Here is a 23,540-nt window from a genome sequence, read left to right on the forward strand (position 1 = left end):
GACGAGTTTGACCCCAACAATACACATCACACAGAGCAATCCACAGTGTGTGTTTGTGTGTGTTTAAAATGTGTGTATAAGTGTGTGTCTCTGTAAAAACGTGTCAATTTGTCTGGCTGGACTTTTGCATCTCGAGTTTTAGGAAGATTACATGTGCAGTTGACGTTTCCTCAGAGTGTGCGTGTGTCTGGCGGAGTCCCGGCCTCGTGGAAGACGTCTGGACAGCGGAAGTTGTTTCCTGATTGCTCGTCTCCTCAGTAGAAAAGTAGCTGCATTGTTTCAGTTAATTCTTCCATCAACCGTAACCGATACACACTTAAACACACACTTCTGCGAAAGAGCACACAAGCCACAAATCGCCAATCAAAGTCCAGCTTCTGTTCCATGTCCTATAGAGGTTAAGCTGTAGCCCTCTGGGTTTCTGTGTGTGTCCTCATGTGGGCCAACACTAATGAGACGAAGATCCCCGGTCCAAACGGAAAGAACCAATTGAGCAGAGAAAGTCTGCACATCTGAACTCCTCTGTGTGTGTCTGTGAGTGTGTGTGTGTGTGTGTGTGTGTGTGTGTGTGTGTGTGTGTGTGTGTGTGTGTGTGTGTGTGTGTGTGTGTGTGTGTCTGTGTGACACTGGTGCAAAGTGAATGAGGAGGAAAAGGGAAGCATTATGGGGTCGTGAGGGCAAAACACTCCAACGACCCCGTGTGTTCGAACCCCAAACAAACTTCCCTGATAGTGTGACTGTCGGTAGCAGAAGCAGATTCTGTGTGCAGGTACCTGAGGTGTAGATCCTCAGAGTATTTCAAACAGGCATAGATGAACTCTTTGAGTTGACAGTAGACTTTTGGCACAAACTCGGAGAAGGGGAGCTTCTTGGGGAAAGGAAGCTGCAGGAAATCGAGCAAAACAAAAGGATTAAGTGAGATTTTATTCAAATTATACTTCAACTTTTGAGAACAATCAACTTCCCGTCGTCAAATCGCACCAAACAACACATGACATTTCTTTTCCTCTTCTTCACTTTGATGTATTCTCATGCTGCCATTATGTATTTTATTATCTCCGCCAAGGACGTCACTCGCCCCTGAAGCCTGGACATGTTTCTGAAATGTCCAGGAGGGGCTGTCAGCGAGATCACAAATGTCCGAGTCAGTTGCTCGGCACATTTTCTGGAACGTTTCCTGCCACAACCGAGTAAAATGTCCGAGTGAGTCCATGTGAGAAATCAGCAGGAAAACTCACAGCGAGCGAGCGAGAGGGCGTGTTGATGTTTCTAACTCGTGACTACAAGTATTTCGGGATGAAAAAGAGGAGCCATAGACGTAGAAGACGCAGACGAAGACGCAGACGAAGACGCAGACGAAGACGCAGGTCTGGCAAGAGACACCTTTTAAGTCTATACATCGTGTCCTGTATTACCCAGGATCCGCCCTGCACCTGACTGTTCCAGACATTTTCCTGTTTTTGTGACCGAGTCTGACCCGGACTATCTCCTGCTGTGTTCTTCACATGCGAAAGACAAACTCTAGAAAATGACCGGTGGAGACCCAATAAATACATGTGGTTTCATGAGGGGACTGGCGGAAGTACGTGTTGGACTTGGTTCCATTCTACCTTTTCCAGTTCAGGGTCTTGCAGGGGAAACAGGGAAGTGTAGTGTCTGAACTCTTCCTCTGTCGACACCGGGATTGGACTGAAGTTATCTTGATCCAGCACCTGCCTGGAGAGGAGAAAAACCACAGGGAAAGAATTACAAGAAACCAAACAGAACGATACACACACACACACACACAAGTCCGTACAAACATACAGAGAGTATAAACACACACTCAGTGCTTGTGGTTTTCTTGCCACCTTCCCTCTTTCACCACCCCCCACTTCTTGTTGGCGCTCCAGAGTTCGGACGTTCCAACGTTCCATGGAGAGGCCGTGAACCGGAGAGCGCTCTCTCTCCAACAATACAACACCACATTCCTGTGGCTTCCCCAGTGTGTGTGTGTGTGTGTGTGTGTCTGTGTGTGTATGTGTGTGTGGGGTAAGGAGAGAGGGAGAGAGAGTGTTTGTTTGTCCGCTCTTGCTACTGCAAGTCCCACTGGTGTCATTGGACCAAAGCGATGGTGAAACAATGGCATGTAAGCACACACACATGCACACGCACACGCACAAACACACGGACAGACACACACGCACACACACACACAGTGTCTTGCAAGGGTACCCATTCTGAAGGGCAGAAAATGTTCCGGACGTTTGCTTTTAAACACTTCCTCTCTCTGGGCCGCTTGTAAAACTTCAAAACCAGGACGGGGACATTTCCCACAAACCCACACTGGTGTGTGTGTGTGTGTGTGTGTGTGTGTGTGTGTGTGTGTTTGCAGCGGTGCGCCCTCATGACCTTAAGACGAGAAAGGGGAAGGTCAGGGCGGCGTGCACTCAGACAAATCCTCAGCTACTGAAAAACAGAGGCTTCACCCTGACGTTCCCCTCATCTCTCTCTCTCTCTCTCTCTCTCTCTCTCTCTCTCTCTCTCGATCGCACAGCGAGGCTCCGTCCTCTCTTAGCGATCTGTACCTGAAGGCGATGTTCCACCGCTTGAGCAGGATCTCGCCGTACTGCTCCCGTATCTCCAGCAGCATGTCGAACAGCTGCGACACCGGGAAACCGTAACCCTGCAGCAGAGAGAAGCAGAGTCAGTGTCCAGCTGAATTCACCAAGGCCAACCTGAGGTCTGAGCAGAAAGATGTATGTACTCTCCCAAAGCAAATTTAAGGAATGAATAGAATAATAAAACGCATCGGACTTGGTGTGGAAGGTTTTTACTGGATGATGGATTAAAAAAAACACACGTGAAAAATAAGGTCTTGAAATGCAGAGACCTTTATTCTGCTTTTTCATCAGTTGTCTCCCCTGATAAAAAATAGTTTGGTTGGTGAAGCATGAACTTCTATGGACTTACGAAGGAGAAAGGGAATGTCGAAAAAAGTTTGAGAACCATTAAATCATATCGACTGCAATATATGTGGATAGAAAATCAACCATCACTACTTTAAATTACTTTTTTGAGTTTGAAATGAAAACAAATCCCCCAAAACGGAACAAAATCTTGGTCTGAAAGGATTAAAACACGCCTGTCGAAGAGAGGAAAAGGGAATTCAGTCATTCTGTTACACCTCATCACTTCTTTTGGGCATCGTACCAACCCTTCACCAGCTCCTCCTCTTCATCTCTATCACTCGTCTCCATCGTGGTTTTCACCCACATCCCCTCTTTTCTCCCCTTCACCCCTCCATCCACCCATCCCTCACACTCAATCCATCCAGGTTAGTTCATACGAGCAGCGGAGAAGGAATTTATGGAGAGCCGAGCTCGAATTAAACAAAAGTCTGAGATTGGCATCTGTTCATTTTCATAACACTGGATAAGAGGTCTCCTGGGTTACAGAGCTGACTCAGCATGTGTCGAGATACCTAAACATTAAACATAAAAACGAATAAAGCTCAAGTGAATCATTTCTTATACGTGATGTTGACCAGGGCTGCAAGGAGGGCAACACCTTCCTTCCTCTTGCAGTGCAACCAGAACAATGCATCACACGCACACACACACACACACACACACACACACACACACACACACACACAGAGACACACACACATACCTGCAGTGTATCAGCAAAGAGGACAATAAGGTTCTTCAGGTCCAGCACCAGGTCGGGGTCGTCACAGTACGACTGAGCAAACAGAGGAGAGGGTCAGTTGTGTTTTGTCACTTACAAAAAATGCATTTGGTATTTATCAAAGCCGTTTTCAGACAAGCACTGAACTCCTGACATCTTCCTGAAATTTTCCAGATGGGTTTTTACGTGCTCTGCATATTTTTTGGGAACGTTTCCTGCCAGCCCCCTTAAAGAAAAGTCCATTTGAGAATACAGCGAGGTTTCTAACACGTGACGGACGTGAAGCTGGAAGAATACAACTATCTCAGGGTGAAGAAGAGGAGCCGTACACGTAGAAGACGAAGCCGTCATCGGCCGAACACATAACTATACGTCATGTCCGGCCTCCTGCTGCTCTACAGGCTCCGCCCCTCGCCTGAATGTTCCCCACACGTTCCTGTTGTTGTGAACGAGTCGGACCCGGACAATCTTCCGCACAGAGTCCAGAGTTCATGTCTGAAAGCGGCTTAAGCAAAGGATTTGTCTTACCGAGTGGGTCCTGAGGGCAGCGACTATTTTGGACAGCGCCAGCTCCCACAGCTCCTCGACGTACGCTCTGTTGACCAAACCGTGCGTGGTGTGAAGAACGTGATCCTCCACAACAAAGAACCTGGACAGAGGAGAGGAGATGATAGTATCCAGTTCCATTGTGAGATGAGGGAAATGCACGGCTTCATTTTTAGGCCCAGAGGAGTTAGATGAGACATTTCTTTTAATCTTGTTCATACTTACAAACATATCTCAAGTTTTAACCTTTAACCTATCCGACGATAAATCGGTCTAGCAAAAATACATGAATAAATCTGAACAAGAAAACTTTATCGATGCGCTGCCGAGTTTGTCTTGAAGAATATTAGTTGCTGAAAGACAATTTGTATTTTTACAAGAGTACAAATGAAATGATGATTGTTGGACGGATGAGAATAGAGCAGAAGAATGGATGAAGAGAGGACTGAATGGAAGCTGATCACCATTTCATGAGAGGCACGGGATGGCACGTCAGATGGGAATAGCAGACCTGTGTGAGTGTGTGTGTGTGTGTGTGTGTGTGTGTGTGTGTGTGTGTGTGTGTGTGTGTGTGTGTGTGCTATTGTCCAGCCTTAGCCATGTTTATAGAAGCGTCTGCTCCCGCCAGACGGACACAAGAAATAACAGCAATAAGCCAACCACCATCACACGCACTCTATCAATCGTCACCAGTGTGTGTGTGTGTGTGTGTGTGTGTGTGTGTGTGTGTGTGTGTGTGTGTGTGTGTGTGTGTGTGTGTGTGTGTGTGTGTGTGTGCGCGCAATGGAGGGAACTGGATGGAGTGATGGATGAGAGGAAAAGTAAAAGGATGGGGGGGTGAGTGTGTGCAGAGAGGGATGAATAAAACAACAGTCTGAGCGAAGGAAAGATGAAAAGATGTTAAACGGTCAGAAGTCACTCAAATGAAATGAAATGAGGTGTCACTAAACGCTGAATGTTTGGTTTCACTCAGAGCTGCTTCTCCTCCTCCTCCTCCTCCTCCTCCTCGCCATCCCTCACCCGCTCTTCTGCCAAGTTACACAAGATGGTTCACAATGGACAGACGGATAAATCATCAATCAAGGAGGGACGACACGTCTCCACTTCCTACGATTGTACACAATTGAAGCTAAAATATCCAGAGACGGCCATCTTGTGCTTTTGACGTTATTTATAGTCTGTGCAGCAGTCGAACTAGAAGGTTTGAGAGAAAATATGTGTCTCCATATCCAATCAGTGTTTCCCATTAATAAGAATGTGGTGGCCATCATGTTCTAATTTGTCCCGTCACAAAATCTGTCTCGTAAGGTCTCATATCGATTGTGCTATCATCCATAAAGTTTTTACTCTCCACGCAGACAAACATGCCTCCAAAGTTTCAGCTGCAGTTGTGCACGTACCCGCGAGTGTCATCAACGCAGTTCTCTCTCACCCTTTAGTCTGTGTTCCTGCCACTTGGAATCTGTTGTTTACGTGAGAGCGACGTCGATGCGCGCGAGTGAATTTTAAGCTTTTAAATTCAGCAGAAAAATCACGAAAGCAGAAAGAGAATGTGAATCGATATAAAAGTAGAAGAAGTGACATATTGATGGAGGAAAGGAGAGAAAGACGGCGTCTGACTTACCCGACAATCTGGTTGAAGTACCGCCTGTATCCGTCCAAGGTTTCATGCTAGAAATGTAAAAAGAGAGAAAGAACGGAGGATGGGAAAAACATGGGGAGGGATACAAAGTGTACAGAAAGAAAAAAACATATACTGGTTTGTAATTTACCTCTTACGATTAATTTACAGGACAAAATGCATCAAAATGGAATTTAAAATACACTAGAAAACATATTTATTACAAAAATCTTAAACAATCAAAAACAAACACTTATTTAAAGTTAAATATTTGCTAATTTTGAACATTTATAGTATAAAATCTTCAAGTTCTTCTGTTTTCCTCATGATTACAAAAGTTACACATAGATTAAGGAGTGTGAGAGAGGTGTGTGTGTGTTGTGTTGAGGGAGGAGGGTACAGTGAGTGTAGTTAGGAGTGTGTAGATACAACAGTGCAGACACAAACACACACACAGTGGGGGTGCAGGGTCGTACCATGTTAGAGTGCGGCTGCAGTACGAGGCGAGCCTGTTTCCTCCTCTGCTTTCTGTAGTAGTTCTCAAACACATCACGCAAACCCTAAAACACAAAGTGCACGTGAGGAAAGGTGGATGCACGATTGTACATGGAACACAACTTAAATATGGATTTTAATGGGAAAACATTTTATTTATGGACAGTAAGGAACTTTCATAAGAAAACTAAACTCCAGTGAAATAAAACTAAAATAAATAAAGATGGACGAAATGACAGCTCCTTATTTCCATGTAAAACACGTTCAGCTGTCAGGATTTTTATTTTACACTCTTTCAATAACGCTGGAGACCTGACAACATGTTCCAGACCGTGATGCTTCACATCCTGGTGGACGACCAGCGCAGCCAAAACGCTCACGGTTGTTTGAGGCTGTTACTGACTTTCGAGGCCGATTAACTTAATGAGGTATGAAACCAAAGGTTACAACCGGTGCATGATGGGAAAGTTGAGATAAGGTCATACGGAAGAAACTGAGTGTGTGTTTGTGCGTGTGCGTCTTTGAAGACCAAAACTGGTTCCTGTTCAGTTTTAGTTGGCGTCACAGGTCAGACATGGAAACTGAAGCCAACACAAAACCACACACACACAAAATCTACTTTCTAAACTTGACCACCTTCGTATCGTTTCCTTCCATTACACAGAAGCTCTGTGTGTGAGAGAGGGAGAGACTCATGGCCTATCTAAGACCCAGACCAGGACCCACAGTACTTAGTGAGCTCAGAGATAAGAGCCCAGGGCTGGACTGATAACATGACGGTCCCCCTTTACCTCCCCACCAGACCACCACTGCACAGACACACACACACACACACTGCTGACCTCTGGACCACCACCTGCTATCACTACGTTAGGTGGTAATAAGATAGAAGAACAAAAATAGAAGCATTAACAAACACACAAGTTTTCTGAGAAAACAGAAAAACCAACACCCTTCAGTCACTTGTACTTTTACAACTTATCTAGTTGTAGAGTTGTAGGCGACAAAACCTGCATTAATTAAAAGAATCGAAAACTGAATAATCACTGAAACAATCTCTCAAAGGTTTTGATTAATCCATAATGAATTTTAAAACCTTTATTTTCATTATGTAGGTTCATTCTAGGGTCAACATCCTTATTCCTGCAGTGCTTCTCACAAACTACGCCTCTTTGCAAACTCTGCATTTGCCACAAATACAATCAAACAAAGAATAACTATTCATACAAAATAATTACAAACATACAAAGAACAGTGTGTCAAAAAATAAGCATCCGGAGGGATGTTTTTGTATCAGAGTTCAACTCCACTCTTTAATATTTTTAATCGTACCCTTGGCCGAACAATGTGCATTGAAAACCCATCAATAAAATGTTAAAATGTGAGCTACGCAGTGTTTTTAGAGCAGCGTGGAGTTTGTTGTTGTGAGGCGACAAAACCTGTGTTCTTTAATTCCCAGTTTGACCCTCAGCTGAACAATGTGTATTCAACAAACGAGCTGCATCAAACGGCCATGAACTCTTCATTACACAGAGCTCACTCTCCCCGAGAGCCTCTCACAGAGGTGAAACTCAGGACTGTGTGTGTGTGTCTGTGTGTGTGTTGTGTGTGTGTGTGTTGTGCGAGAGAGCGATCTCGGCAACGCCACATAAACGGCGGAGGAACGGGGACATGAAGAAAGAGAGAGAAACACAGACGAAGCCGAGAAGAGGCAGAAACAGAAAAACATGCAGCCCAAAAATAAAAGAAACGAAGGGATGGAAATAAAGAAACAAATGACCGCACTGTGGTTGTACGCCTCCGCCAACCAGTGCAGTCTGTGTATATGATTCTACATAAGTTTTTTTCCAGATTCATATAAAGTTCGCTGTGACCTTTGACAACTGAAACATATTCACTTTATCTTTGAGCTCAAGTGACGACTGATCAAAAGTTGAAGAAACTCCAAATTCAAGAGGTCAACATGTTTTTGAAGCCACCGTGACTTTGACCTTTGACGACTGAAATCGAATCAATTTATCAGCGAGTCCAAGTGAATTGAGCCAGATGTAATGGAATTCCCCACGGGCAGTTCTAATATGTCATAATCACAGGAACATGAGGTCACTGTGATCTTGACCTTTGACCTCCAGGCCCCCAAATTCTAATCAGTTCATCATTGAGTCCAAGCGAAAGTTGAATTTGAAGACATTCCCTCAAGCTGATCTTAAGATATCATGTTCAAGGAAAACATAAGCATACGTTGTGAGGTCACAGTGACCTTGACCTTTGACCTTTGACCACCAAATTCTACTCAGCTCATCCTTGAGTCCGGGTGAATATTTGAACCAAATTTCAGGGAATTCCATCACAGCATTGTTGAGATATTGCGTTCACGAGAATGGGACGGACGGGCAACCCCAAAAACATAGTGCCTCCATGTCCCTCTTAATATGAGGTCTGTGGTCAGACCAGTGCGATGAACCAGCTGCTGTTTCCCTCCTCGGCTCAGCAGGCCGGGCCTCGAGCCCGTGTTTACACTCATAACATCTCCGTCCACACATCAGCGTGCCGTCCGTGTGCCGGCAACACAAAGGGGTATTGTTCGGGCCCCGAAAGCCGCTCGACTACGGCTGGAAAACTGTGGACTTTAAACATGGAAAAAGAGAAGGATCCACAGAGGCAGAGATGGAGGAGGAGAAGAAAACGAGGAGGCCTTGATTGCAAATGCGATTCCACATCCAGGTTCACGAGAAAAATAAATGGAGCCGGTACGTGCACGTGCCAATGTGAGTACGAGTCATTCTCGACATTTAACAATCCCACTGTGTCGGACTGGGATTTTCCAGTCGTACCCTCGGATCAGTGCAGACGACGGCGGTGGACTTTTCTTTCTAATGGTAAATCACGTTCTCTGCCCAATGAGCTGTCAATCACACCGCCGCTGCAACACTCTAATGGATAAAACAGTTCTGTGTGCGTGTGTGTGTGTAGGCATACATGTTAGTGTGTGTATGTGTGTATTAGCATGTATGTTTGGTTGTGTGTGTGTGTGTGGGTAATCTCGCCTGTCTGTGTCTGTGCATGTTTGTGTAAGTGTGTGTCTGACCTCAGAGTTCAGACCTTTCAACACCTTACTGAGACAGAACACACTCCTTTCCCTTCTCCTCCGTCTCTCATCCTTTCTTCTTCCTCCCTCCCTTTCATTTCTCCCTCACCCTCTCTCTCTCTCTCTCTCTCCGTGTTGTTTTCATCCTCTTCTTCCTGTTTTTGCCCCTTTAACCTCCCTGTGACCTCCCCCACCCTCACCCCTCTACTCCTTATCGCGCTCTCTCTCTCCCTCCCCCCCCCGAACGCCAAACGTTACACTTTTGTCCTCAAGTAATCTCTCTCACATCTTTGTGAGCGATTGCACTGAGCAACGATAGTAAAACGTCTCTTATAGCCAGTCGACTTAAACTGCAATTTTCTCATCTTCTCATAATCATCTGACAGTGTAACAGTGTTTTGGCTGCAGAACAAAATCTCAGTTTGTTTGGTCGTCTGCGAGTCCGCTCACTGACTCACTCTCTTTCCTCTTGCATAATTATTTTCCCTGACATTTAGTAAAAAGACATTTTTAACTTGTCACGATTTCAGAAAGTCCTGCAGGTTAAACTGAAATAACCTTAGACTGCATTTTCGAGGAGGCTAAACGTGTGCGGAACCACGTGAAGCACATACAGAGATTCTCAGACTCACTTCAAAATCACTGCGTGCAATCTGCAGACGTACACGAGGAATCTTCAAAAGAGTTTAGTTTTCGTCGACGACAAAATCTGTGTGTGCGATCTAGACACCTGCACAGCGGAAAATCTTTTAAAAATCTTTTCTGTTGAGGTATGACGGGTGGAAACGTTAAATATCAAACATCCCTCAGAACTTCAGAACCATCTGATAAGAAGCCAAGGAAACGTTCTTTAGCACTTCATCTGAAACCAAAGGCATGAAACTCGTCGCTTTTCTTCTGCCTCTCGTCTTAACTTTATTTCTCGACCTTCGTGGTTGTTCCCCACCATGAAATGTTCCCTGTTGTCGCCCGTCTAAACCTTTTCTGACCCGTCTCTTCTCCTCCATCATTAACGCCTTGCTCTCTTTTCCCCTCCTCCCTCCCTTCGCTCTCTCCATCATATCACCCCCTTTTACCCTTTCTGTAACCCTCCCTCCCTCTATCGCTCTTATGCCGTTCACTTTCTCCTTCCTGTCAAAGTTCATGCACTTCCTGTCCCAACCCCCTCAGACACACACACACACTGAACAGACACAGTCGACCCTTTGGCCGCATTGGCCCGGTCACAACCTGGACATGCCTGCAGGCACACGCACACGCACACGCGCACACACACACACACACACACACACCCCATATGTGCAACTAACCCAGTCATGGCCCAGTCAACACTTACACCCATGTCGCTTTCGCTCCATCTGAGATGAGACACGCACACGTTCCCCTCATTCTCTCTCTCAAACGCAGACACACACACGCACACACACACATATACACACACATACACACACAGTCCCGGTTGGAGTGAAGCCAGTCTCAGGCTGGAGGCCTCTTCTTACAGCATCAGGTACCTCTACTCGTTGTATTTACCGGGGCTGGTTACTATGGAGACATACCGCTGCGTGTGCGCGGTGGGAGCGGCGGTATTAAGACGTGATCACAGTTTAATACGGAGGAAAGTTAAAGGAGGTGAGGAGGAGAAAGAAAGAGAAGTGATTTACTCACCAGCACAGTGTAGATATGCAGACAGCTGTAAACTGGAGAGAAATCCACCAAGTCCTGAGCTCCTGGGACCTGAAGACACAATTTATACAGTTACAAACATACGAGAGAGAGAGAGAGAGAGAAAGAGAGAGAGAGAAAGGAGAAGAGAGCTTGTCCCAAAACTTTCTGGGACAAATTTTATAGATATAGACATGCCAACTCTCGTGAAAGGTTCACTGTTGGTGGTACGATGTCATAATGATATTCCACAGATCGTTTTCTCTGTGTGTTTTACTGTGAAACTCTCGCGGAGACAATAGACGAGACCCCCGTGTCTCTAGAGGAGCAGCTGTTTACATGGTTCATGGTAATATCAGGCATGAAATTCAAAATGGAATTATAGAGGAAGATGATGATGCTTCGGTCACGATGTTTCGAGGTCAAAATGTTTGACCAAACAAAGCTTTACTGAAGTCAGGTGGTCAGAGAAGTGGTGAGTGAGGTGAAAGAACCAGATAAAAACATCCGAACCTTTTCACACCGACTGTTTTTTGGCGTAGATTTTAAACACATGACGAATGTTACGAATCCAAAACTAAACTGAGCTGTAATCGACATCCATCCATCCCTGAATCCATTCCTTTCTCCTTACCCGTTTCCTCTAACTTCCACAGAACAACAGTGGCAATTTAACACACACACACACACACACACACACACACACACACACACACACACACACACACACACACACACACACACACACACTAACACACAAAGCAACAACAACCATGTGCCCTCTTGCCCTCTGGAAAGTTTTCTTTCTGTAAAAATCATCGGAGGCACAACACAATGCCAGCTTTGATGTGTGACCTCACACAGACACGGTCCTGAAAAACAATAAGCGCAAACAAAGGGTCGTATCACTGACAGACAGGGGTGGAGGGAGAGCAGGGGTGGAGGGAGGAAGAGAGAGAGCTGGAGGTACGCGGGGTCTGAACTTTAGAAGAGAGGCGGGGAAGGGATGAGAGCGCAACAGGAAGTGGAAGAGAACCAGATGAGGAAGAAACCAACAATAAATGGACGTATAGACGACAAAAATGTTTGGAAAAGAAACACAAACAGGAGGGAAACAGGAAGTGTGAAGAAGAGGAGGAGGAGGAGAAGTCAAAAATAAATGGATTTAAAGAAAAGGGAAAAGAAAACCAAAAGATGGAAAGCACAGGGAGGGAGAAGAGGAAGAAGACGAGGAGGTGTAGGTCAGGTAAGAAAAGAGGAGAACAAAGGGAGCAGAGAAAAATAGGATGCAGTGGCACAGGGGAGACAACTGTAAATGAAGGGAAGGGGAAGAGTGGGAGAGACGTGGCAGAGGCAGGATGGCGTGAGGAGACGGGACGCCGATGGTTGGCAACGCCGCGGCCATGGGCGCCAACGCGGTCGTAACCCTGCCGACCGCCGGGTCAGGCCTTTGTTCGAGCCAAGGTCTTCCCGTGAAGAAGGTTGAGTTGAGTTTACAGGACGTAAATAAGCCAAAGGGACGACAGGGACCTGAAAACAGAATGGTGGCACGGGACGAGGCAGGGCGGTGTGACAAGTTCAGCTCTATTCTCTTCCACTTCATTGTGCTGCGCTTTTCCTTGAGCGCGAAACAACAAAGAGGAACTTTGATCCCGCGAGGGACGACTCGAGGAGTTCAATGTCATGTGACGACAGACGAGTTCATCTTCTGGACAGACTGTGACTGACGGAGATAAATCCATCTCCTGTTCTTCACACTGCGCTCAAGGTCATTTCATTGACAATGCTGCGCGAGACAACTTCAAACAAAGGACGTGTTGATTCCTCAAGTTCCAGCAACAGTCTGTCAAACTGTGAAGACGGTGGAGCTCACACCTCCGCCAACAATCACGTGACTCTCTAGTTCTGACACGAGAAATATTAAAGAAAGAATTATGACTTAGAGTTCAGGAAACACAGTCCTTTTCTTTTTACTCTGTTTGTGACTTTCCCACTGGTTGTTGTCCGTTACTTGCATTGAAAAGTGCTCTACCAATAAAGGTATTATTATTATTATTGAAAACGCTCCATGTTGTTAAAGAAAGTGACAAAAGGTTCCTGGATCTGTCTCTTAATCCGCATCAAACTTGAGGAAGTTCTTCCCAGACCAAGGCCCCGATCCCGCCACCAGGTTTGGTGGAAATCGGTTTAATAGTTTTTGCGTAATCAAGCTTACAAACAAACCAACTAGAAAGTCCCTCAGTGGAGCACATGCCTCCACAGTCCCCCTCTGAAACCACGTCTTAAATTACACACGCTCAAAAATATCAGTTCCTTTAAATCAGAGAAAGTTTTTTATGAATGTTCTGTTTAATTTTCACGTGTCTTGTGTGTGTTTGTGTTTTCCTCACTTCATCCTCCTCCCCTTCCTCCTCCACATCCAGAATACCCGAGTCCTGTTCCGACGCCGGACTGCCACCTGGTCCCCCGCTGTCGGTCCCCGCTCCTGTCAACGCCGCCGCCTCCTTCCTTCCACGTCGGCCAATCAGGGCCCTCGGCTGTGTGGAGATGGAGCTGTCCAGCGAGCGCTGGAGCTGGGCCTGAAGCACAAAACAGAAATATACATCAGAAATTCATCCAGGTCAAATTCAAACCTTTTTAGATTTCCCAGAACAGCTTCGAGGAGATTTTTATTTAATTGATAATACTTTTACAGAGCAGCAGCGCCCTCTGCAGCCACACGTGGTAAATAATTCGATGAAGTGGTTTTTATGCGGAGAAAAAACCCAACTGAACGGTGGATATTACCCATGATCCTCTGCTTCCTGAAGCAGAAGAGCTGCTGCTGTAACAAATCCACCAAACTCTGTTCAGGATTCTTCATATTTTAACAGTTTCCTGCTGAATATTGGAGATAAACTCTGGTTTTTTAATAACTTCTGAGTCTTTTTAACTGATCTACACTCTTCAACTTGCTGGAGCTGATTGTGTCAGTTGAAGCTGTGACTCTCAGTCAGTTCTTCTCACAGGAGATCGAACCCACTCACCAGAGTTACACAGAACAGACGTTCAGGGAGCGAAGGAGGAAACTTTCTCCTGCTTCACAGCCACTGAACCATCAAACTCAGTTTAATGAAGCTGCTGCTTTGAGGTAAAGGTTGCGTAGTGTTGCTTTAATCCTTGTAGTCGCGCGTGAGCAACAATGCCTCACATTTGTGTGATTTTTCGGGGAGTTTCAGGAAAAGCTTAAAATCTGCTTCTGTTGTGACGAGGTTGAGCCCTTTGACTGAGACCTGCCACACCTCGTCCCATGATGGTGGAAATGAGCTAATAAAAGTGATTTACCACAGAGCAGCTAAGAATAAAGCAGAGGGGACAGGAAGGGTAGAACAGGAAGGATGAAGAGTCAATGAAACCAAAAAACAACGGGCAGAAAATAAGTGGTAAAGACCTGAAAGCAGAGAAAGGGACGACTTCACTGTTTGATCTATAGTTCTGCTTGGTAGAAACTTCATTTTAGTCGCATTAGAAGCAATTAGGCAAAGTTAAACATTGATTATCAAATCCAATATGAGACTAATGTTACAGTAGGTTTCTTATTTGCTCTTTGGGTGATGCAGCAACGATCCTACGAGGAACAATTCCCAAAATAATCAGACATAAATGAGGTGGAGCAAAGACAGAAGGAAATGGAAAAGATTCACAGAACAATGGAATGTGCAATATGTCCTGTCTGGGTCTATATTTTGGGGGGGGGGGGGTGTCAAGGGACATGATGCTTTTTTTTCCTGCCACTGCATTGGATGAAGAATACTAAAAATAAAAATAATCAAACAGCAGGAAGTCTTGGTTAGAAAAGTAATGGAAGCTTGTATCCAAAACAAAATGAAAACAAAGTCTGGAGACGACCAGGCACACGTCTGAACCTCCATTTGTACGAATGAGTCGTTTTTTCTCCTGTTGCACACGACACAGTTCACGTTTGCCTCCGTAATGTGACAGCATTTTTAGTTTTGTAATGTTTTTCAAAAAGCTGCAAATATCAGATAATGGAAATGGCCGTTGCTTGGGGACATACATCCATCAATCTTTATTCCCACGCTGAGTGTTCTGTGGGAAAACCTTGTTGTGTCGGACTGCATCTTTCCATCCACTCCCAAAAAAGGGCTGAGAACGCCACGGCTTCCTTTGCTCGCCGGCGCCAGCACGTTCCCTACCTCTGCCGCTTAAATCTGTCGATAAGGACGTCAGAGGCTCGGAGTGGCTCGATTTCAGCGGTTAATGACGACGATAATGAGAAAAGCTGGTGTTCTGGAGAGGGTGGATATGCACAAATACGGAAGCTGACAATATCAGTGATGTTGGGAGAATACAATGCCATCTTTGATCTGATGCCCACACATGCACTCGCGCACACATGAGTCATAGCGGACAATACAAAATTAGTGGAAAGGCCCATTCCTCTGCAAACGAGATGAGGGGAAAGCCAGCGGGGACAGAATTGAACCAACACGGGCCCTCGCTAACAAACAATCTCCCAAAATATTCTCACCACATCACGAGTGTTTTCACCGCTACTCTTCAAAAGTACCTGGAAGAGGCTAGAGCGGCCGACCACTTCCAGAAGTCTCCGTTCATCTTATCGGCTTCACAACTTTCGCGTGTGTGTTGTTAAGGGACCAAAGAAATGCAGTGTGGAATTTGGTGTGATTTGTACATGTGATACATTCAATATTAATTAAATTTGAATAAACGGGCAAATGGCCCCTTGCTGCGATGTTAGAAAACACAAAGTTTTCTAAGATCGCTCTGCACCAAAGAGTGTTTTATAAAAAGCTCTTGACACAAAGTCCAGCACAAAAATAACAAAAAGTGACGCTATATCGTAGAAGTGTTGGAGGAGGACTCACTAATGACACGGACGTAGCTCCAGAGCATCAACGCATGACAAGAGAACACACACACGTTTACAACGCACACTGCACTAGTTGCTAAAAGGATGGGCATAGACCTTCCAAAACGAGAAGAGCGCCGCTTTTCCCTGCATGGCATTCCTTTCCGATCTTTCAAAGGCTTGTTTTTTTCTTTCTTTCCACGTATAAATGGACGGGGGCATTACGCCGCCGATACGGACGTCAGCACCTACGTCAAATAATTCCACTTTAGCATTCGTCAACAGGTGTGCGTGTGTCTCGGGGGCATCTACGGGCGTACTCTATACACACTCACCCCGCCATTCACTCTCACTCGTCGCACAATATCACCTTCTGTTGGGAACAGGAGCCTTTTTAACTCCCGTCTTTTGTCGGGGTCGAAATTCCATGCGGCACTTGGACCTCAAGTGCGGGAACGTGCGTCATATCCTGCGCAAGTGACCCGTGAGAAAAGAGGGAGCGGAGGATGAAGGGAGGGAATAGAGGATGAGAAGGAAGAAGAAGAAAGTGATGATGATGAAATGGGAGGGAGAAGATGGAAGGAGAGCGAGAACAAACTGCTGGAGGATAAGAATCAGAATCTATTAGGAAATTAGAACCAAAAAGTACTTTTGAAATTTGTTTATTCTTTAAACTAACAATGTTTATATCTGCAATGCTCGATTCAAAATGTTCGTGAAAGGCTCGTATCGACTTTGTTTTGTCGTTAATTAAGTATTAAAAATGTTATTGTTTTAGATCTGGAACCAAGGTTCAAGTATAAGATTTGCACCTCTACTGAAAAACAATCTGCCGTTTACTTAAAGTACATCTTACTGCACTTTACTGCTGGATTATGTCGTATGACTCGGATCAGGATCAGGGGGGAACCTGACCGGACATCCCTTCTGTGGATCACTTTTTGGCAGCCAGACCACAAGCCAGAAATAATGGTGCGCATTGCCAGTGAGCTGTGGAGCCTTATTCTGCAGACACACACAGACACACACATGCAGAGTGACTGACACAACGACCTATAACCGTCTATTTTGGTTTTCACCGTGATGGTTCCATACACGGACGCAGCGTGCGCCCTGTGCCACCCTCGCAGCACGCGCACGCATGTGTGTGTTCAGTAACTAGATACAGGTAATCAATCTTCTTCCACTTCACAGGCCCAGCAATCTGTTTCCCATTAGTGTGTGTGGGTGGGTGTGTGTGTGTGTGTGTGTGTGTGTGTGTGTGTGTGGGTCTGAGTGTGTGTAGTAACTACTGAATACACATCAGAAGCTCTGAGCTCGTCCTTTGCGGGGCATTAATAGAAGAAACGGGAGGGGAAAAAAAGAGGTGGAAAGATGAGGAGATGGAAAGAGGGAGAGGAGACGGACGTCTTGAGAGAGAGGGGGGGGGGGGGGAAATGTGATGTGACAGAGCGAGAGAACGAGGGAAATGACAAATGACAGAGGAGAGTCCCGAAACAATGACAGAGACATTTGGACCAAGTCTGGTTCAAGATTCCTCCACTATTTCCTTTTTTTTTTTTTTAATCCTTCTACTGTTTCTTCAGCCACTGATCCATGTTTTCATCGGTTCTTCTTCTGCTCCCTCTCTCTCTTTCGTCCCCCTCTTTTCAACAGTGGTTGCTTTGGGTACGATTTGGATGAAATACGATCCAGGACAGCCAGTCGGAGTAATAAAATCAGTTTGAAGGAGTTAAAGGGCTTAGTAGATGCCAGAACTCTTTTTTTTTTTTTTACAAAGAGCATTGACAAATTGTTTTGTCCTGAGACTGTCCTCTGAAGAAGGACGACCATCAAGTGGCCCGAGAAGAAATAGGCCCTGAAGAGGCTGTTTTAACAACCAGAGCTACGAACAACCCACAGCGAGCTCGCAGTGTCTCTGGATCCAAAGGGGGGGGGGATCCAAGGTCACGCACACCACCTGGGAAACACCCTGTCCAAGAAGCACCATAATGTTTGAGATTATTGTCATGATGCTGAAACTATGTGAGACCTTGTATTTCCTGTTGGATAAGAACCAAAAACAGTTTCACCCTCAGGAGACTGAAATCAGGCCAGATCATGTGATGTCATCTTTTCTTAGTTTGGGTTTTTTCCCCCCGTTTTGCCTTGATCCTCGTCTTTGTCTCCATTTTCCTCCTGGTATCCTTACTCCTTTACTTCCACCTCCTCCTCGCACATTAAATCTCCTCTTCTAGTCACTGTCTCCACTGTCCTCCTCCTTCCCTTTCTCCTTTTCTCTGTCTTGTTCCTCCTCTTCGTTCCCCCTTTCCCGTTTCATCTTCCTTTTCCCACTTTTGTCATTTTACCCATCTTCCTCCCTCATCCCTCTTCCTCCTCCTCCTCCTCTTCTTCTTCTACGGGCACGTGCCAGCACACAATAGCTCCATTGTGCTCCCTGTGCTCTCCTCCATCTCCTCCCTCCGTCTCCTCCCTCCATCCCCTCTCTCTACAATCTATTTATTTTCACATCCTTGGTCACGGGGGCTGTAACGACAGCTGGGTACAGAAAGTTGGAGCTAATTTGGAACAGAGCAGGCAAGAGAGACACAGTGTCTGAGAGGGCGAGATGGAGAGACGGAGAGAAACGAGGCAGACGGAGGAAGAGAAGAGTGAAGGAGGGTTTAAGGAAAGGAAAGGAAGGAAGGAAGGAAGAACTTCTAATTTTTTTTGTCCACACACACATTTACAAGGCTTCCGACTGGGCGCTCTGAGCCAAACATTTGATACAACAACATAATCCCAGTATCGGTATCAGGGCTGCCGGACCACTGGGGTTTCCATAAACTCCCTCGTAATTAGTGGTTAGAGGAGTTAGCGGTTAGTTTCTTCAGCGACTGCAAGTGGATTTTCTACACCAGTGATTCTCAAATTGCGGCCCGAGGACCCCCCAACCCGAAGGGTCACTGGAGGGTTTCCAGCGTGTGGCTGTGGAGTGATACGTGGAGAAAGTATCCCTCTGCGTTTTCGTCATTGGGGTTTCATATGATCATAATTATCTCCTTGCTTACGGCAAATTAATGCTTTAATCATCACATGAGGGAAAAGAATATCGGGAAAAGGCAACGTCATGAGCGTCCAGAACAGTTTCAACGCTCTGAAAACACCAAGCTGAGTTCAGGAGCTTGTTGTTTGCATTGGTTCTGTTTAAATCGATCTAAAATAACAACAGTAAGGGCTAGAACCTTCTTTAACTTTGCAACAGAAAGCTTATGGCCTCTGTTTTCTGCCTCTGACTTCATTGCGTTTCATTACGTGTGGTGGAGATCGTACTGATGAAACACAGTCGCACCAGATATTAGTTAGAGAGGAGCAGGGAAAAAATATGGAGATTCTGTTCAGTCCTCTGGAACAATATGTTTTACATGTTTATTAAGACGAATTTGATGAAAAACGTAATGTCAGATTGTTGACCTGAGTCCATGGAGAACATCCATCAAACCATCTGGTGACCTCCATGACCTGCACTGCTTCTGTTCCTCTGTCTGCTCAACTATCAGCTGTGGTCCTGGTAAAAAACTGGGTCTCTAGTGACATCTAGAGGACAAATATGACTTGACATGGATAACCTGCTGGATAAAGAGATTGTGCTGGAAACTAGTGTTGAGTTACAAATGAGTGAGAGAGAGAGAGAGAGAGAGATTAATTATATAGACCTAAACTTTTCATGATAAATCACCAGGCCACTCAATATTCTTATTTTCTGGAAATCAAAATCTCCATTTACTAACGAAGGAAGTCGTGTCCCGCTCCTTCCTCGTCCCCGTCCCACCCTTCGTCCTCACACTCCGTGGAGCAACATTCCCCAAAGTGATTGAGTCACACGAATAAACAAGAGGCCTCACTTTGAGCTGAGGATCCCACAAGAGAACACAACACACACACACACACACACACACACACACACACACACACACACACACACACACACACACACACACACACACACACACACAGAGAACTTCCTTGGAAAAACACAAAAAGCTGCTTCTCGTACCTTTGTGTGTGTGTGTGTGTGTGTGTGTGTGTGTGTGTGTGTGTGTGTGTGTGTGTGTGTGTGTGTATATTCATCAACAAGACGTCTCCAGCAACGACTACATGCCTGTTTACTGGCAGCAGAACCACAAAGCGACACACACACACACACACACACAGACACACAAGCTGCTTCTGATTAACAGAGACAAAGATGGAGGATAAAAGTCATCTGTGGCGTGAGAACAGATGATAAAGAAGAAAGTCACACTGTTCAGTCCAGATCAACAAACACACACACAATAAATAAAGATCCACAACAGTTCTATTCCAACCGGATACATCTTAACGACCGGACTGATCACATTAGAATTTCGCACAGACACTGAGCTTCCGACGTTTCGGGCTGACGTCTGTGTTCTTGTGAAATAACTCAACGGTTACAGATTGTTTTGTACAGAAGTTCACGAGCTCCACGGGATTAATCATAAAACTGTCCGACTTTATATCTTCCTCAATCATCGGGTCAGAACTGAATGTTTTCTTTGGTTTCTGGGGTTCATACCTGCAATAATAATGATATTCCCATCAAGCTCAGCTGCGCTCTTATGTGTGGATTTATTACGAGTTGCGAAATTCCATCACATATTGTTCAGCTGGGATGAGTGTGATGGGATCAGGGGTCTGGCACGAGCTGACGGACATCTTTCAAAAGAGGCTTCCAGACTGTTTGACAACTGGAAACTGAGTGTGTTTATGTTAGTGTGTGATTTGTGTACCTGTCGGATGGCGGTCTCTCCGATCTTTTCGGAGTGCTTCCGGATGCTCTCCAGGAAGTCCCTCAGCTGCGTCATGGCAGTGTCCCGGATCTGTGTCCTCAGCTTGGGGATGTTTTCGGCCATGATGGAGCAGAACCGGTACTGACCCGCCCGCGGAAGACATGTGTGCTCCAGCTGCTCCAATGTCCGCAGCGCCGGGTAGTACCTAACACACGTATATGAATATGAGGCATTTGAAAACAGTTTCCAGTTTATTGATCAAACCTTTTTGGTTGTTACCTCAGCCAAGGAACGTTATTTATTTTTCTTCTAAAAGTTGGTTTGTCAGCAGTTTAACACGAAAACTACTAAACCTGTTTCCACAATATTTGGTGGAAGGATGGAACATGGGTCAAGGAACAATCCGTCAAATTTTGGGGCAGTTCTGGACAAAGGGGCAGATCTAGAAATCTGGTTTCATAAGGGGTGTAGTGTTTTCTTCAGTTGCTGTACATTAACAAATAAGGCTAGAAAGTAGAACTTGGCTTAGGCTGAACCCCACTGGCATTGTTTTTTGTGTCCGAGCAGTGAGTTTGTGTTACTGTGTTACTGATACACATGGTTATTACTTGTTTTCCCTGATTACACAAATATCATTTCAAAATGTGGGTCCAAATCAAATCTGAACGGAGTGAATTTAAATGTGGTTTTCATACGGAGACTGTTGGGCCTTGGCGGAGGTAGAAGTTCTTCTCCTTCTAGTTCTTTAACTCTTGTTTAACCAGGAAAAATCCCACTGAGATTAAAAATATCTTTTACAAGAAGCGTCCCGGCCACGTCAGGGAGAAACGGGAAGAGAAACTTTAGGCAAACTAACAAGACACGCAACAGTAAAACCTTGTCCTGGCTGCCTGATGCATGACTAAAAGCAAGCAGAAAACACACAAAGATAAACAAGTCGACAAGCACCAGCGTACACACAGAGGGAGAAATAAACACACACAGACACACCTCAGGGACCCCGGGCAATACAATATCCCCAAAACACTTCACTCCACTTCACTGCGTCTCTCACGCACACACGCACACGCACACACACACACACACACACACACACACACACTCTCTCTCTCTCTCGAGGAGCAGTCGTCGCTGGCTGACCTCTCGCTGCTCTCTGCTGAGCCCGGCAGCCGCAGGACAGAGAGAAGTAGAAAAACACACAAACAAACGACAAATTTATGACCCAACCAGACTCCTGTCTGCAGGTCAGGCTGAGGGCAGAGAGAGAGAAACAGAGACGGGCTGTATGCGTGTCTCCGTCCAGGAGCTCTGCCTCCATCTAGTGGCTGAGACTCAACAGTCAGATAAAAAGTCACACTGCACAAGTTACATGTTCATCAGACTTAAAACCCAACTTACATCATATGTGCTAATTGATTTCACATTCATCCCTGTTGCTTCCTGTCACTGTGAGAACTTTTAATGACCAGTCAACGCCACAAGGGCCTGAGCCAAGAGATGACAAATGACAGACCTGACCTTCAAAAGTACAAGAGATAGTCTCCATCTTGTCCTATGTTATAAAATTATATCAAAATTATTTGGGTAAAAGTTCAGGAATAAATCAGAAGGCACACGATGTCTCAAACCTGTAAAGCAGAATAAATAACGTACCTTTTCGCTCTCATCTGCTCCTGAAGTCTGCTGTACATCTCCAGGACTGGTGAAGTCAAAAAGGGACAAAGCAAACAACCAGTAATCAGGCTGAGAACACGACTATACATTCGGCAATAAAAGATATTTTGATATTTTGTGCATACTGTCTGAAAATAGGCCTTAAAAACTTAAAATTTAAGATTTTCAATAGAAAAATAACATTTCAGGGATTTCTCTCTGTTAAATGAGTCAAGAGAAAAGAAAGACACCAACACAACATGTCTCTATGTGTAAATCCACAGTATTCACACTGTGGGTGTGTTACCTGGGAGGCAGTGGGTCAGTTTGTCGATGGTGGTGGCGATGTTTCTCTGCTGGACTCGACATTGTTGCAGTTCCTCCATGGAGGTGATGAGCTGAAAACAGGAAAAACATGAGGAGGAGGAGGAGTAGAAAAGAGGTGAAGAAGGTAAGACATTGAAAAGGGATGTACCTCTTTGCCGTCATCCTGAAGGTGCTTGTTGGTCTCAGTCACCTGACTCTGAAACGGGACAAATGAAGAACAAATGAGGAAAAAAAAACTTCAAGAATCATCTTTTAAATCTACTTTTACCATCTTTAACTCTTTTGTCTCATCCATCCCCCCCCCCACCTCTCCATCCCTCCTCACCTTCAGCTTCTGCGCCTCCCCTCGTACTTTGAGCAGCTCTGTGATGGAGTCGACGAACCCCTGGAAGTGATGGTTGCACATCTTCTCGATCTCCCTGTCGTGGTTCCGGATCCGCATGTCCAGCTTCTCCACGAAGAGGCCATGTTCCTGTCCATCGTACACCGACCTGGAGGAAAACAAGAGGGCAACGGGTGAGAAGGGTCATTTTTGTTATATATACACATGAGCAGTGACAGCAGAGACCGTGAGGACAGAGAGACAGAGGTGTCCAGTTGAGGAAATAGGTGCATGTGCCACGTAAGTCCACTAGGGGGCGTTACAGCAGTGCTCTTCAGCAACACTGTGCTCAAAACTTTCCAGACATCCACAGCCTGCTTTTATTTTAGTCCACTAGGAAAGTTTCCAGTTCAAAGTGTTGCTGGAGGCCATAATAAATAAAGGTGACTATATTTAATCATACACAGGTTAAATTTAATATAATTAAA

At 45.4% G+C, this 23,540-nt stretch overlaps 1 protein-coding gene across 1 annotated transcript in view; it reads right to left on the minus strand.

Moving 5' to 3' along the window:
• The window catches only part of exoc6b (exocyst complex component 6B), a 76,543-nt gene that overhangs the window by 45,885 nt on the left and 7,118 nt on the right, over positions 1 to 23,540 (minus strand). The window contains 14 exon segments of the mRNA XM_034568830.1: positions 774 to 883; positions 1,611 to 1,716; positions 2,568 to 2,665; positions 3,655 to 3,726; positions 4,201 to 4,321; positions 5,843 to 5,889; positions 6,316 to 6,399; positions 11,088 to 11,156; positions 13,475 to 13,663; positions 20,751 to 20,955; positions 22,404 to 22,449; positions 22,711 to 22,801; positions 22,879 to 22,926; positions 23,056 to 23,221. Of these exon segments, the coding sequence (XP_034424721.1) occupies positions 774 to 883; positions 1,611 to 1,716; positions 2,568 to 2,665; positions 3,655 to 3,726; positions 4,201 to 4,321; positions 5,843 to 5,889; positions 6,316 to 6,399; positions 11,088 to 11,156; positions 13,475 to 13,663; positions 20,751 to 20,955; positions 22,404 to 22,449; positions 22,711 to 22,801; positions 22,879 to 22,926; positions 23,056 to 23,221 (1,452 nt within the window).

This window comes from Hippoglossus hippoglossus, chromosome 18, assembly GCF_009819705.1.
Source record: "Hippoglossus hippoglossus isolate fHipHip1 chromosome 18, fHipHip1.pri, whole genome shotgun sequence".
Classification (NCBI taxonomy): Eukaryota; Metazoa; Chordata; class Actinopteri; order Pleuronectiformes; family Pleuronectidae; genus Hippoglossus; species Hippoglossus hippoglossus.